This window comes from Mytilus edulis, chromosome 3 (assembly GCF_963676685.1).
Source record: "Mytilus edulis chromosome 3, xbMytEdul2.2, whole genome shotgun sequence".
NCBI lineage: Eukaryota > Metazoa > Mollusca > Bivalvia > Mytilida > Mytilidae > Mytilus > Mytilus edulis.
In genome coordinates, this window is record NC_092346.1 from 38,077,762 (window position 1) to 38,091,220 (window position 13,459).

The 13,459-nt window shown below is 32.2% G+C and overlaps 1 protein-coding gene across 3 annotated transcripts in view; it reads left to right on the forward strand.

The window, feature by feature from the left end:
- Positions 1 to 2,521: 2,521 nt before the first annotated feature.
- The window catches only part of LOC139516400 (cathepsin L-like), a 41,620-nt gene continuing 30,682 nt past the window's right edge, over positions 2,522 to 13,459 (forward strand). For 2 of the 3 annotated variants that reach the window (XR_011662954.1, XM_071306473.1), the window contains exons 1-5: positions 2,539 to 2,812; positions 8,681 to 8,737; positions 9,156 to 9,413; positions 11,253 to 11,375; positions 12,063 to 12,140. Coding sequence is in view for 1 of the 3 variants with exons in the window: in XM_071306473.1 (XP_071162574.1) it covers positions 2,621 to 2,812; positions 8,681 to 8,737; positions 9,156 to 9,413; positions 11,253 to 11,375; positions 12,063 to 12,140 (708 nt within the window). In the remaining 2 variants the exon portion in view is untranslated. Of the gene's footprint in view, positions 2,813 to 8,680; positions 8,738 to 9,155; positions 9,414 to 11,252; positions 11,376 to 12,062; positions 12,141 to 13,459 lie in introns of all 3 variants that reach the window. The other variant, XR_011662953.1, reaches the window with a different exon arrangement.

Here is a 13,459-nt window from a genome sequence, read left to right on the forward strand (position 1 = left end):
GTTTTATTCATGTTTTGATAATTTTTTCCTCATAAAATATTCAAATTTTCAAATTTTCGGCATTATCTAGGTGAAATTTTCAAAATTCTGCTCTTTGACCCCAAATCGTAATTTTTTAACCCAAAACGGCAAACTTTTGAAAAATTTTATGAGGCTGTACAAATTCCTCACACTGAACGATGTCCATTCCAAGTGTTTTGTACATAAAACGACATTTTATGTCAAAAAAGTATACTAGTTTGGCTTCAATTCTTCCATATTCTTTAAAAAAAAATGTTCCCTCATTTCAAATTCTCGTAAATTCCGTAAATTTCGTCTGATTTTGACACGGTTTTCAACAAACGGAAGCGCCATGTTTATACTTTCATACGGGTATTCATCAAAGAAAGATAACTCATGTTTGCACTGTTTTGAGCGGGAAACATAAAAGATGTATTCCGATCCCGGTAAAACGGGACTCATCGTCAGTTGTCTGAAGCGTGAATCCCGGTAAACCGGGACTCATCGGCGAAAGGGTTAAAAAAAAAACAACTTTAAAATTTAAAGGAAATTTTAAAAACTTATCTAGTATGACTAAAAAAAATTGATGTCAAAGCATAATTTATAAAATCATAGGGAGTATTGTAATAGAAGTTTAGCAAAATAATGGAAACTCATTTTCGTCTTTCAGTTACATAAGAATCATTGTACAAAATATTTATTTGTTTGCAATAAAGCAAGTAGTGGTTGAGCAAATGACTTTTATAGTTGTTTTTGTAGTTTTTGCCAGAGTTGAAAATCGTCTGGTCTTCGAGCTGTTGCAGAACTCAATGCATGGGGCATAGAAGACAATTTCTCTGATCACCTATATATAAAAAAAAATATTCCTAGGAAAATGCAACCATCCATATTTACTATGGATTCGTTTATTTTCGTTGGTATCAATTGTCATGGATTGAGGAAATGTTGCATTTTCAAAGATATTTGATTTTGTGGTTTTGTCGCGTCTGTATACAACCAAATAGCATTTGTTATTAGTTGAACGTTTAAGTTTGTGGTTCATCTGATCCTATTAAAACCACAAAAATTTGTATGCCATGAATAATAATGAATCCACAGTAATTAATATTAATCTGAGTTCATCCTTATCCCTCATCTCCACTTGATAAATTCTGAAACTGCTCTTACAAGAAAAGATTTGATTACTCCAGCTTGTTATTTCTGCACACCTTTTATTTGATTCAGCTGTGTTGGGTAACAAAAAGATCAAATCTTATCAGTTTGAAACGACTTTCCCAATATGGCAGTGCGATGAATTTTTTAATCATCAATTATTCATCCCATGTTTTAAACTAATTTCCAAAAGGACCTATGAGCTATTGTTATCACTTGATTGGTTGTGTTCAGTGGCAGATCCAGAAATTTACATTAGTAAGCCTACTGACTGCCTAAGAGGGGGCAAGCTCTGGTCATGCTTTTGTGTTTTTCCTCATATAATCTACCAAATTTTTTGCGGTGACCCAACTCTAAATCCGCCTTCAGTGTTGTATATTAACATTGTCTTATCCAAAACTAGTCATGGAATAAATAACCAAACTTGACATGTTTTATTGAAGTTTGAAACAGATTTCTTTTTCTTTTATTATGTGGATCAACTGTGCACAAGCAAGAACTGAGTTTAGATATGCTTAAACTTTGGAGTTAATATGTAATTACTGACAACAGAGAGGAATTTTGAAGTTTTATATTGACTATTTGATAGGAAAAAAAACATAGAATATGTCATGTCCAACAAGCCTGTTCTACATTAGAATTGAGATTTCATTCGTTCTAGACGCCCTCAAAAGTAAAACTCCAAAATACAGAAAGCTTGTTCACTTGACAGCTCATTTGTTGTGGTTTGTAAAGTGTTTATTGGCACTTTTGCTATTGAATCTTGTACACAATCATGCTCAAGGTACTATGATACATATAAACAACATTCTACATATGCCTAAATACACATATTTTGTCTGGCCTTGGCTATCACCAAACACGCACACTTACAGCTTCTCCTTTAAAATACAACTCCTTTAAACATTTGAATCATATATCAATGCTGGTATGATACTTCCAACATACTTCCCCATAAAGTTGTGAAGCTTGTTTCTAAAGGGCTTTCATGTCTGCTTATAGTTTCGACATACAAAAATGTTGACACACAAATTAGTCTGAAATGATACTTCAAATAAAATAAAAGGCACTGCTATTTTCTGTGTTTGGTACAGGTTGGCTGTCACTTTGCACCACAGTTCAACATAGAATCCAGAAAATGCTGTCAAACATCCAAACATACTATCCACACTGATCTGTGTCCACACTAAAAGGATAATATAAAAAAGTATGATAAAGTTACACTATAACCTTTTGGTCATACACAAATGCTAGTTACTTGGACTAAGAATACCAGTTGAATCCTGATGACTTCAAAGACCTGTAAGATTCCACATAACAGTGGCTATAATTGAAAGTGTACCTTATATTGGAGGAACATACACAGACCAGAATATACGTTACTCAATAGGTGGCGTTGTTGTTTATAAACAGAAGGAAGCAGTGCGGGAATGACAGATTAAAGTTTGCCTTGTTTCGATACATTACAATGAAATTACTTTTATTCGTGGGGTTGGTTGGACATGTGTTTTGTGTAGGAGGATTTGGGAGTCCGGGAAGTATAGCTGCATCCGAAATTCCAGATCAAGTTATTGAAGCAACAAAACAAGAACTTCAAAAACAAAACCTTGTTTACACTGACACGGATTTAAGAGCTCAGGCCTCTAATGTCCAAAGACAGGTATAGTAATACCATTTTCGTCTGCCAAATCCATATCAGTGACACATCATAAGAAAAGGACATGTACATCACAAAGACATACCCTAACTAGTGTTAACATGGTTAATTTGTCCATGGGCATGGATACGTTTGCCTTTTTGCATGGTTAGACCCAAAGTTGTGACGCAATTTTATATTTATAACTCCACACACAATAATTTTTTTTCGTTTACCAAACAAGTTTTAAGTGACTACGAATTATCACCCCTAAGAAAGAAATAATTATTTATATGAAAGTTGATTTGAGTGATTGACAGGGATTTACCTGTTGGCCTGACAGGTAAAAACTAAAAAATTTATTGAAAGTTCTGCACCAGGATCACTCTTTTTGGAATCTCACTAATTAGCGATTGATTAAATGGGGAATCACTGAAGAATGATTGAAACAGGCCCCATCTCATGGCAGTCAGAGGGTCCCCTATTACTTTAATGACCAGCATAGTGTGGTTGTAAGGCACAATTTAAAGTCAAAATGGTTGATTTTTCTTAATAAGCCAGTTCCAGGATAGGATATTCAGACAAATCTGTCATACATGATATGTCTTCCATCACCACGTTCATGATGTGACAAAAATCAAGGACTTGTATATACGTCCCTGCAAAAATGTATACATCATTTCTTCCAACCCTCCATTAGTCAAACGGGAAAAAAGATTACATACTTCCGGAACATAAATTATTTCTATACTATCCTACAGAATGACGATTATGAAAGTGCTGGAAACTTTTGATTGGGTCGATCAGTTTTATTGTCGAGCCTGCAACTTTTGTTGCAGAAAGCTCGACATAGGGATAGTGATCCGGCGGCGGCTACGGCGGCGGTGTTAGCTCACTTCTTAAAAGCTTTATATTTTAGAAGGTGGAAGACCTGGATGCTTCATACTTTGTATATAGATGCTTCATGTTACGAAGTTTCCGTCAGTCACATGTCCAATGTCCTTGACCTCATTTTCATGGTTCAGTGACCACTTGAAAAAAAAGTTCAAATTTTTTGTAATGTTGAATTCTCTCTTATTATAAGTAATAGGATAACTATATTTGATATGTGCATACCTTGCAAGGTCCTCGTGTCTGTCAGACAGTTTTCACTTGACCTCGACCTCATTTCATGGATCAGTGAACAAGGTTAAGTTTTGGTGGTCAAGTCCATATCTCAGATACCATAAGCAATAGGGCTAGTATATTCGGTGTATGGAAGGACTGTAAGGTGTACATGTCAAACTGACAGGTGTCATCTGACCTTGACCTCATTTTCATGGTTCAGTGGTTATAGTTAAATTTTTGTGTTTTGGTCTGTTTTTCTCATACCATATGCAATAGGTCTACTATATTTGGTGTATGGAAATATTTTATGATCTTTATGTCAGTCGAACAGGTTTTATTTAACCGTGACCTCATTTTCATGGTTCATTGCACAGTGTTAAGTTTTTGTGTTTTGGTCTATTTTTCTTAAACTATAAGTAATGTGTCAACTATATATGTTGTATAGAAGCATTGTTAGCTGTACCTGTCTGCCTGGCATGGTTCATCTGACCTGGACCTCTTTTTCAAGGTTCATTTGTCTTTGTTTAGTTATCTTGGTTAATGTTAAGTTTATGTGACAGTTGTAATAAAGCTTAGCTTTATACTTAGGACTATCAACATAATATCAATGATTAGTATAGAAGGCGAGACTTTTCAGCGTGTGCACTCTTGTTAATAATATAGCTGAATTTTCGGTAAATTGGATGTCATCACCATGTGTGTAGACATATGTAATCCTATATGATGTATATATGGACCATAATTTGCTATTTGGCTCTTTCCCATAACTATAGAAAAGTGATAAAATTGTGAATTACTGTAAGAAAAGTTGTAACTACATCTAAAGATGCCATTATTTTTATCAACATACAAGTGTATGCTACTCTTCCCTAGAAAAAAAATTAAATTAACAAATTTTAAAGATTATACAAGTTATACAACCATATTTTTGTGTCGTTTCTCGCATTACTTTTCGCTTCCGAAGTGCATAACGCTGACTGATTTATAGATAATCGTCACCAGCAAATTCGTAACTTTTGCTTTCAACAGGTGTAAGAACACTAGCGTTACTTTGGTTTCCGATTTCCTAACGCAAATTTTAGATGATGTAATCTGCTTTGTTGTAATAGAATTCTTTATAACAATATGCAAATATGAACTCTCGCAAGATGTTCAAACAGGTAAATCAGAGATGATTCACATTCTTGTTTTGTTCTTCGTTATAATTAAGTTAGAAAATGACGTTATTGTTATGCATTACATTTCACACGAAACAGAAGTCCAGTTATTTATTAAAATTGTGTCGTTAAGTTCTAATCATTTCCGGTCATACATGAAATATGTGACTAACATGTGATCACGCCCTTACAGCTGAATATACGAAATACTAGGTCTAAACATTATTTTTGTTTCCAACGGGATGTTAGCAAACATAATCTGTAGACTTGTTTCGTCTTGTTTAAAAAAGGAAAATACAATTTTTCAAAGAGATTGCGCCGGGGGTCCATTATTTTTCCTATGTGCATAATGTTACATACCATCTTGTGTGAAAATAAATGCCCAATAACTTTACAAAATCGATTTCAGATTTGACCGACGTTTTAACACACTTCGTTTCCCTATAACAATGTAAAGGGGTTAATTTTTTTTATTCATGTTCTGCAAACACTTTTCAGAAACGCAATAAACTTGTCAAAGAAAAAGTAAACTTTTACCATGCGTGACTTGAAAGGAAGTACTTTATATTGATTTTAGCCCATTAAAGTAGGTTAAAATGTGGAAACCATGTAGATTGTGTACAGGTCACAAATATCACATGGTGCCTATTTTAAAGATTTTAATTCCAAGTTAAAAGTTTTTTTCTTTACTGAATTTAAAGAATTTAACATTGCCAATGATTTGGAATAAATTGTATAGAACTGGAATTTCAAAACCCAGATATTAATACATTTTTTTGGCTAAAACATCAAGATACAACGATTATGGTATCCTGTATCAATGAAGAAAATACGGAAATTTCTGAATAAATTGTACTAATTGTTTTCAAAACAAGCACATATTTAGGAGTTTTATAATACTGCTACATTTAAGATGGATTTTAAGAAAAAGTATACTGTTCAGATTATTTTAAGCAGATTTTGCAATAAAATAAAACTAAAAAAATGCTTTTGGTTTCTTATGGTTTCCTGTCGCGTTTAAATAAAAAACTTAAATTTAACATTGAAAATAGATTTTAAATATTAACATGAAGCAAGTAACACTAGTAATGGTGTTCATTTATGTCTTTTGAAATATATTGTGCAAAATAAAGAAAATAAAGATTTGTTTCCTGTTTGGTTTCCTGTCACGTAAACGGTGAATCGAGATGTATTAATTTTTTCTTGAAAAACTCAATTGTCCCATTCATGCTATTCTAACACCAACACAACCCACAGAATAAAAGTTAAAGTTTTAGAACTTATAAAAAAGGATACAAAAAGAAACCAAAGGCCGAATACCAAATTATGGTCCATATGTAAAAACTGATTATTTCTAACTTTCACTTGTAGGATGTAAATTAATTTTAGGTCTGCAACACAAAATGCAGGAAACAATGAGTAAAAAAGTGACAAAAATAAGTCATTAAAAGTATGTGTGAGCAACAGATAAGGAAATAAATGATCAATCCGACGAAAAAATCCTCATTAAGAAAATCAAATGGATGTTCCCCAGCAGTTCATTGTTTCCAAGATATTAAAGTGCAGCTAAACATTATCTGTAGAACATGTTGAAATTTGTAGACGTCATTGACCAAAAGATACAGCCTTATTTCAATTTTTATAGTTCCAAAATTTTTTGTTTCTATATGATTTCTGTAAAATTGGGAAAAGGTTTTTTTCCTGGGTAAAGATGAAAGCATCATGACTTTAACAAATCTTTTAGAATTTAGCACAATGTCATGATTGATTAATTTTTGTTTTAGAAGGCTCTTGTATTTACTCTGATTTTTTTTTCTTTTCCCTATGATAATTTAGGTACATGTACCACTTTACAAAATCAATCCTTTTATATTTAAATATCATGTCATAGACTACATGTATATACATTTTAACTATCGGGGAAAAAATTATTGGATTTTGCATTAACTGATCAATAGTTAACTTCATTGAACTTACATTATACATCATAACATAAATATCTGAAGAAGAAGGGTAAGCTTTCAGGGACCTTTTCTGTAATTTCAGTCTCAGAAATTGAAGTAACAAAATCAATATTGTGAAATCATTGATTGAAAATTACTCTTTTCTATTTTGCTTTTACTCATCTTGAATAAAAAATCCTTACATGTGGAAACCTTAAATTAAAGCTCAATTTCAGTAAAATGTAGACCAAATATGCTCTTTATCACATGAACTGTGCTTTCATTTACTTCTGTGTGGACCAATTTTCGCGGATTATGGAAAACTTTGATGGTTGTTGATATTTAATTTCATGGTTTTGCAAAGTCTGCATTCTAGCCTATGAGAAATTTGCAATTGATCAACATTTGCCAAAGTCTTCATACAAGCCTACAAGAAATTTGTCATTCTTTGAACATTTAATTTTGTGGTTCACCTACACATTTTCATGTACATTATAAAATGTACACACAAAGTTCATGAGAATAGATATTCAATGAATAATATCAAATCAACAGTTTATCCTGAACTTTTCTAATTATCATTTTTTTTTTTTTCATATATAATAACTTTAGCATACCACCAATAACTGTCCTCCTGCCAAATAAACTCCATACCTGTGTTGGTAATATAATATGGCTATTCCTCAATTTCATATGTACATGTATACTTTCTTTGCCTCCATTTGTATCTAATAATTCTTAATCACTGCTGATGTTTCTGACTAGTTTTGAAGGGATTCACTTGAAAATTACATTTGTCTCCTTTGGATTTACAACCGGTACAATATACCTCTGTTTTTAGTCAGCGATCTTATGTACAGAATTAAAGAAGAACTTCCCTTACTCAACTGAATATATTCAGAAATTACAATCATCATGATCATGAAATGATCAATTACTAATTTTAATTAATTTAATTTAAACATATTTATTTAGAGTGGATTGGGAAACAAGTTTTGCAACTTATATTAATCCCTTTCCACTTTGCGGTTGCGAGTGCTGCCTTGTAGCGGCATTAGCCTACTCTTTTTCGTAATCTACAAGGGTGTCTTTAACGTGCAAGAGATATGGCTCGCTCTTCACACGGGTCGGCCATTTATCGTCCCCTTCCGACGGACTATCCTCGTTTCCTTAAGACCATACTCGCAAATGGTGATTTTAAGAAAAAGTGTACTGTTCAGATAATTTTAAGCAGATTTTGCAATAAAATAAAACTAAAAAAATGCTTTTGGTTTCTTATGGTTTCCTGTCGCGTTTAAATAAAAAACTTAAATTTAACATTGAAAATAGATTTTAAATATTAACATATGTTCAGACGAGTCCCATACACTGTATATATATACCCTAATTCAGTTAGCCCCGCCATGTACATATACACATTTTCTGATTATGATTATTTAAGGTGGATTATCCAAAAAAAAAATTGAAACAGATGGTAAATTTTAGTTTTTTATTTAAACGCAAGGGAGAGCCGAAAATTGAGTTCCTGAAATTTTCATCCCAAACGGGAATCGAACCAGGAACCTTTGTGTTAGTAGTCCGATGCACTAACCACTACACCACGGATCAATTACTGATGTTTCCAATAACACATCGTTAACTTGAATTTATTACTTGAACATAAGAAATTCTATGTTGTATTGCAGGTTGTTGCAGGATATATCTACAAATATACTCTTACACTTAATACTGCTGATGGAAGAGTGAGTATTAATTTCTTTCTCTAATTCTTAGCCATTTTGCCTGCTTAATGAACTTTTGAATGATCTTCGTTTGATCTGAGTTCCTTATTGGTAAAAATTTAAACATGACTGCACATTTTCTTTCTTTACTAAAAGTTTAGGAAAATAGGGGATCATATCTGATGAAGTTACATAGGAAGAACACATCTTTTTTTTAGGTCATTTGACCAAAAGGATTAACATATTGTATAAAAATTAATAGAGAAACTAAAAAAATTATACTTTTAAATTGAAAAAAATAAAAAAATAAAAAATCTTAAAATGATTTAAAAGACATTGATTCAAATGTAATGCTTTGAGAAAAAAAATGTTAAACATGACCAGATAATATGTTAAATGTGAGTACATGAAATTCAGTGAATATTTTGATGATTTTTAGAAACAAGAATGTACATTTAAAATTTGGTACAAAGAATGGGCGAAGTTTGTTCAAGTGGAGCAATCAGATTGTAAACCAGCAGGAACCGTCAAACGTCAACTAGGTGGCGGACATTTCTTAGCAGGAGGAGTCAGTGCTGCAGACTGTAACTCAGATAAATTCCAGATTCCTCTCCAGGAAGCAGTCAGACATGTCAACATGATGTCAAATAGCATGTTTCATATGACACCTGTACAAGTTACCAAATGTACATCACAGGTAATTATTGTTTAGTACAGTGTATCATGGTTTATCAGACACCTAGAATGTTTCCAAATGTACAACACAGGTAATTATATGTAAATACACAATTAAGCATGGTTTATCAGACACCTGTACAATTTTCCAAATGTACAACACAGGTAATTATATCTAAATACACAATTAAGCATGCTTTATTAGACACCTGTACAAATTTCCAAATGTACAATACAGGTAATTATATCTAAATACACAATTAAGCATGCTTTATTAGACACCTGTACAAATTTCCAAATGTACAACACAGGTAATTATTGCCACATACAACGAATATTAAAGTATTGAGATGTAAAAAAGGAAGATGTGGTATGATTGCCAATGAGACAACTGTCCACAAGCGATCAAAATGACACAGAAATTAACAACTATAGGTCACCGTACGGCCTTCAACAATGAGCAAAGTCCATACCGCATAGTCAGCTATAAAAGGCCCCGATATGACAATGTAAAACAATTCAAACGAGAAAACTAATGGCCTTGTTTATATAAAAAAATGGATGAAAAACAAATTTGTAACACATAAACAAACAACAACCACTGAATTACAGGCTCTTGCCTAAGGACAGTCACATACATACATAATGTGGCGGGGTTAAACTTGTAAGCAGGATCCCAAACCTCCCCCTAACCTCGGACAGTGGTATAACAGTACAACAATATGATGTGGCAATTATAGGCAACTAAACAGCCTTCAACAATGAGAAAACCCCATAATGTATATGGTCAGCTATAAAAATATAACACATGAAACAAAAATGAACACACAGGTAGTATTTATAGATTATTTATGTTTTTTTAAACGAGATGCATTTTCTCATTCTCATCTCATCGAAGGGCAGAGCCCTGAGATGAGATGAGAATGAGAAAATGCATCGAGTTTAAAAAACATAAATAATCTATTTATCGCTATTATTTGTATTTTCGAATATCATTTAATTTAAATTTCAGTAAAAAAAAAGTATCTTTTACGATGATAATGCATTTTCTTTTGTGGTACTATTTTTTTTTGGCGTAGGCTTATTTGATATATATATGTAGTCGCTCAGGTAGTTCATTCATTTGAAACAAGATGTCTCATCTGACCATCCGGCGTGTTCAAATATGGCGAAAACCATTTTCACTATTGATAAGCTGTAATTTGGTGTTTCCACGTATCAAAATGAAGTGAACGGTTGAATATTTTATGTATTTTCAAAGCAGACGAAGAAATATACATGCATGAAGAAATGTACATGCAGACAGACCTACGATGATTTGAAGTAGACTTATGTAAAAAAGGATTTTTTTTATTTGTTAATAACATGATTTGATTACTTTTATTAACTTCCAATAAATTATTTAACGGCGAAATTCACGGTAAAATATTAAAACGAGAAATCATCTTTTATTGTTGACATTTCAGCGAAGTCATCCGATAACAGTTTTTTGTATAGTTCTGGCTAATCTTTTCTGATTGGCCGACACTTTAGCGCATGAATTATATTAATACGCTGTTGCTAAGGACCTTAGAAACTAGCGATAATTTTCATTCTCACTCTACACGAGTGATATGAAAATTATCACAAAAAAACATCAAAGGAAAAATACAGATAATAGCGATAATATCAAATACAAAATATAGCATGGTTTATTGGACACCTGTACAAGTTTCTAAATGTACAACACAGATTATTATTTGTAAATACATATTGATCAGACTTTGTTCAAGTTTCCTAATACATGTATTTATTATCTTGACACAACTAAGTTAATCTTTTCTTGGTAGCAATTAATTACTCTGAAATATTTTTCTATTAGGTTGTTGCTGGTATGAAGTACACAATGAATGTTGATTTCCAACAGTCCGAGACCTGCAGGAATGACCAGGATCACATGACATCATTGTTGGCTGATTGTCCACCAAGTAACTCTGCTACTCATGTAAGCTATATGTGTGAATACATAGAACAGACAATGTGTAAGAATTAAAGTACAAATTTATCAAACGAATTGTGGTTTTGATTTAAACTTTTGGTATTCACTACATACGCTATTGGTTTCACATTTTTATACCCAAGTGATAGAGACGTCAGACCATCTGTACATCCCAAAATTGGTTTCTTATAAGTGAGGATTATTACCACAAAACACAGTTCAAGCTTGAATTTTAGTAGTTTCACTTTTACCGTTCTAGATGATGCTCCTTTACAAATGGAAAAAAATGCTACACTTTTAATTTTCATTCTCTAACTTTAATTTTCCTTCAACCAGATGTTATGAAACTTATACATACTGCTTATTCAAACAAAACTCTGATCAGATATGGTTCTTGAGTTATGTCCTTTATAATGTTATATGTAAGTGAGGGCATCATTTGTGTCCCATATACATTCCCAATTTATTTCATGATCAAAAACGATCCAAGAGCATTGAGAATTTTAACATTCCATCATATATTTAAAGAGTTTTTTGAAATCTGGATTGATCTATACATATGATCTGATGACATTCTCAAGACTTAATTTATTTGTTAAATAAATCAATAACCATTAAAAAAACGTATTTATGAGATTCATTTTATGTTCTTGATCATGAAGAAATCAATTGAAACATTCTTTTCTCCTGCAGACTGACCACTTCCAGTGTACAGTAATTGATGCACCATGGCACAAAACTCAATATGAGACAGACTGTAAAATGGTCCAGGTGAGTTTATAATATCAGTGTATTTCTGTAGAGCAAGGCCACGGGTTTTAGCTTCTAAGGTTACTGTGCTGTTAATGCAAAACCCTGTTTCAAGAACTTTTTATTCTGAATCTGAATATTGATGACAGAATAATGAAATTATCCATTTACCATACTCTTTTAAGACAGAGTCTTAGAAGCTAAAAGCCAATTTTTGTAGGGAAGAAATTTTTAAAGAAACTGTTTTCTGTGGCTCAACTAAATGCTTTATCTTTTTGTTTGGCAAATATCACCAAAAGGCTTGAGGTCTTTATGTTGGTGTATATAAACCATTTGAAAATAACCAAAATACCTACAATATTTTTTATCTTTCTGCAACAGGAAACATTTTTTTTAATTTTTTTTTGCCTATATGTCTTATATATGTATTATGTTGTAATCTTTACTATGCTCACACTTATTAGAGTGTAAAACTTAAGTTGCACCACATCTTTTTTCTATTTCATTTCATGCACAAAGTCATGTGATAAGGTCATAACCTCATCCCATTTTGTCCACAATCAACATGTTTTGTGATGGTTACAGTTCATGTCTGAACAAAAATATTAAAAATACAATAAAAACAAAACAATAGGCAAGGTATCTGACCATATTGTCCCATCCCAAGAAAGCTTGGTAATACCAAAGATCTGACACATTTAAAAAAAATTGAGAATAAAAGTATTTGAATCTGGAATACTGGTAATTAAAATTGATAAGCAATGTATAATGAAAACTAACTCAACTAAATAGGGTTAGCCATGCATGCATGACTAAGGTTCCCATTACCTTCACTGATATTTCAGTATGAACTAACTTAGCTGTGGAACCATAGCCCGGAGGTCCACAAATAGTCAAAAATAACATAAGGACCTAAAAGTTATGGTTCCGCAGCTAGAACTAACCAACTTCCTTAGTCAGGAATGTATTAGACTTATCCTCCTCAATTATGTTGGTTTTCATCATGCATTTGTTATTATTTTCCAGAGATTAAAATTATTCCATATTCAAATGATTCCTTGTTTAGTCAAGACAGCTATGTTAACTACTGATACATTAAAAAAAAACCACAGTTTATATAGAAAAGCATGATTTGAAATGATTTATGAGTATTTGTACTCTTAGTAGATTTTATGTTTATGAATAAATGACATTTGCTCACCATTTATGAGACAGTAACCAAACAAATAACATTACAACGACCATAAAAAGACACTTTCAGCACTGCATGTTTTTTTCTTTTATTTGCTATTAACATTGCATGTTTATATGTATCTATATTTTTAGCAAGCTGTGTAGTT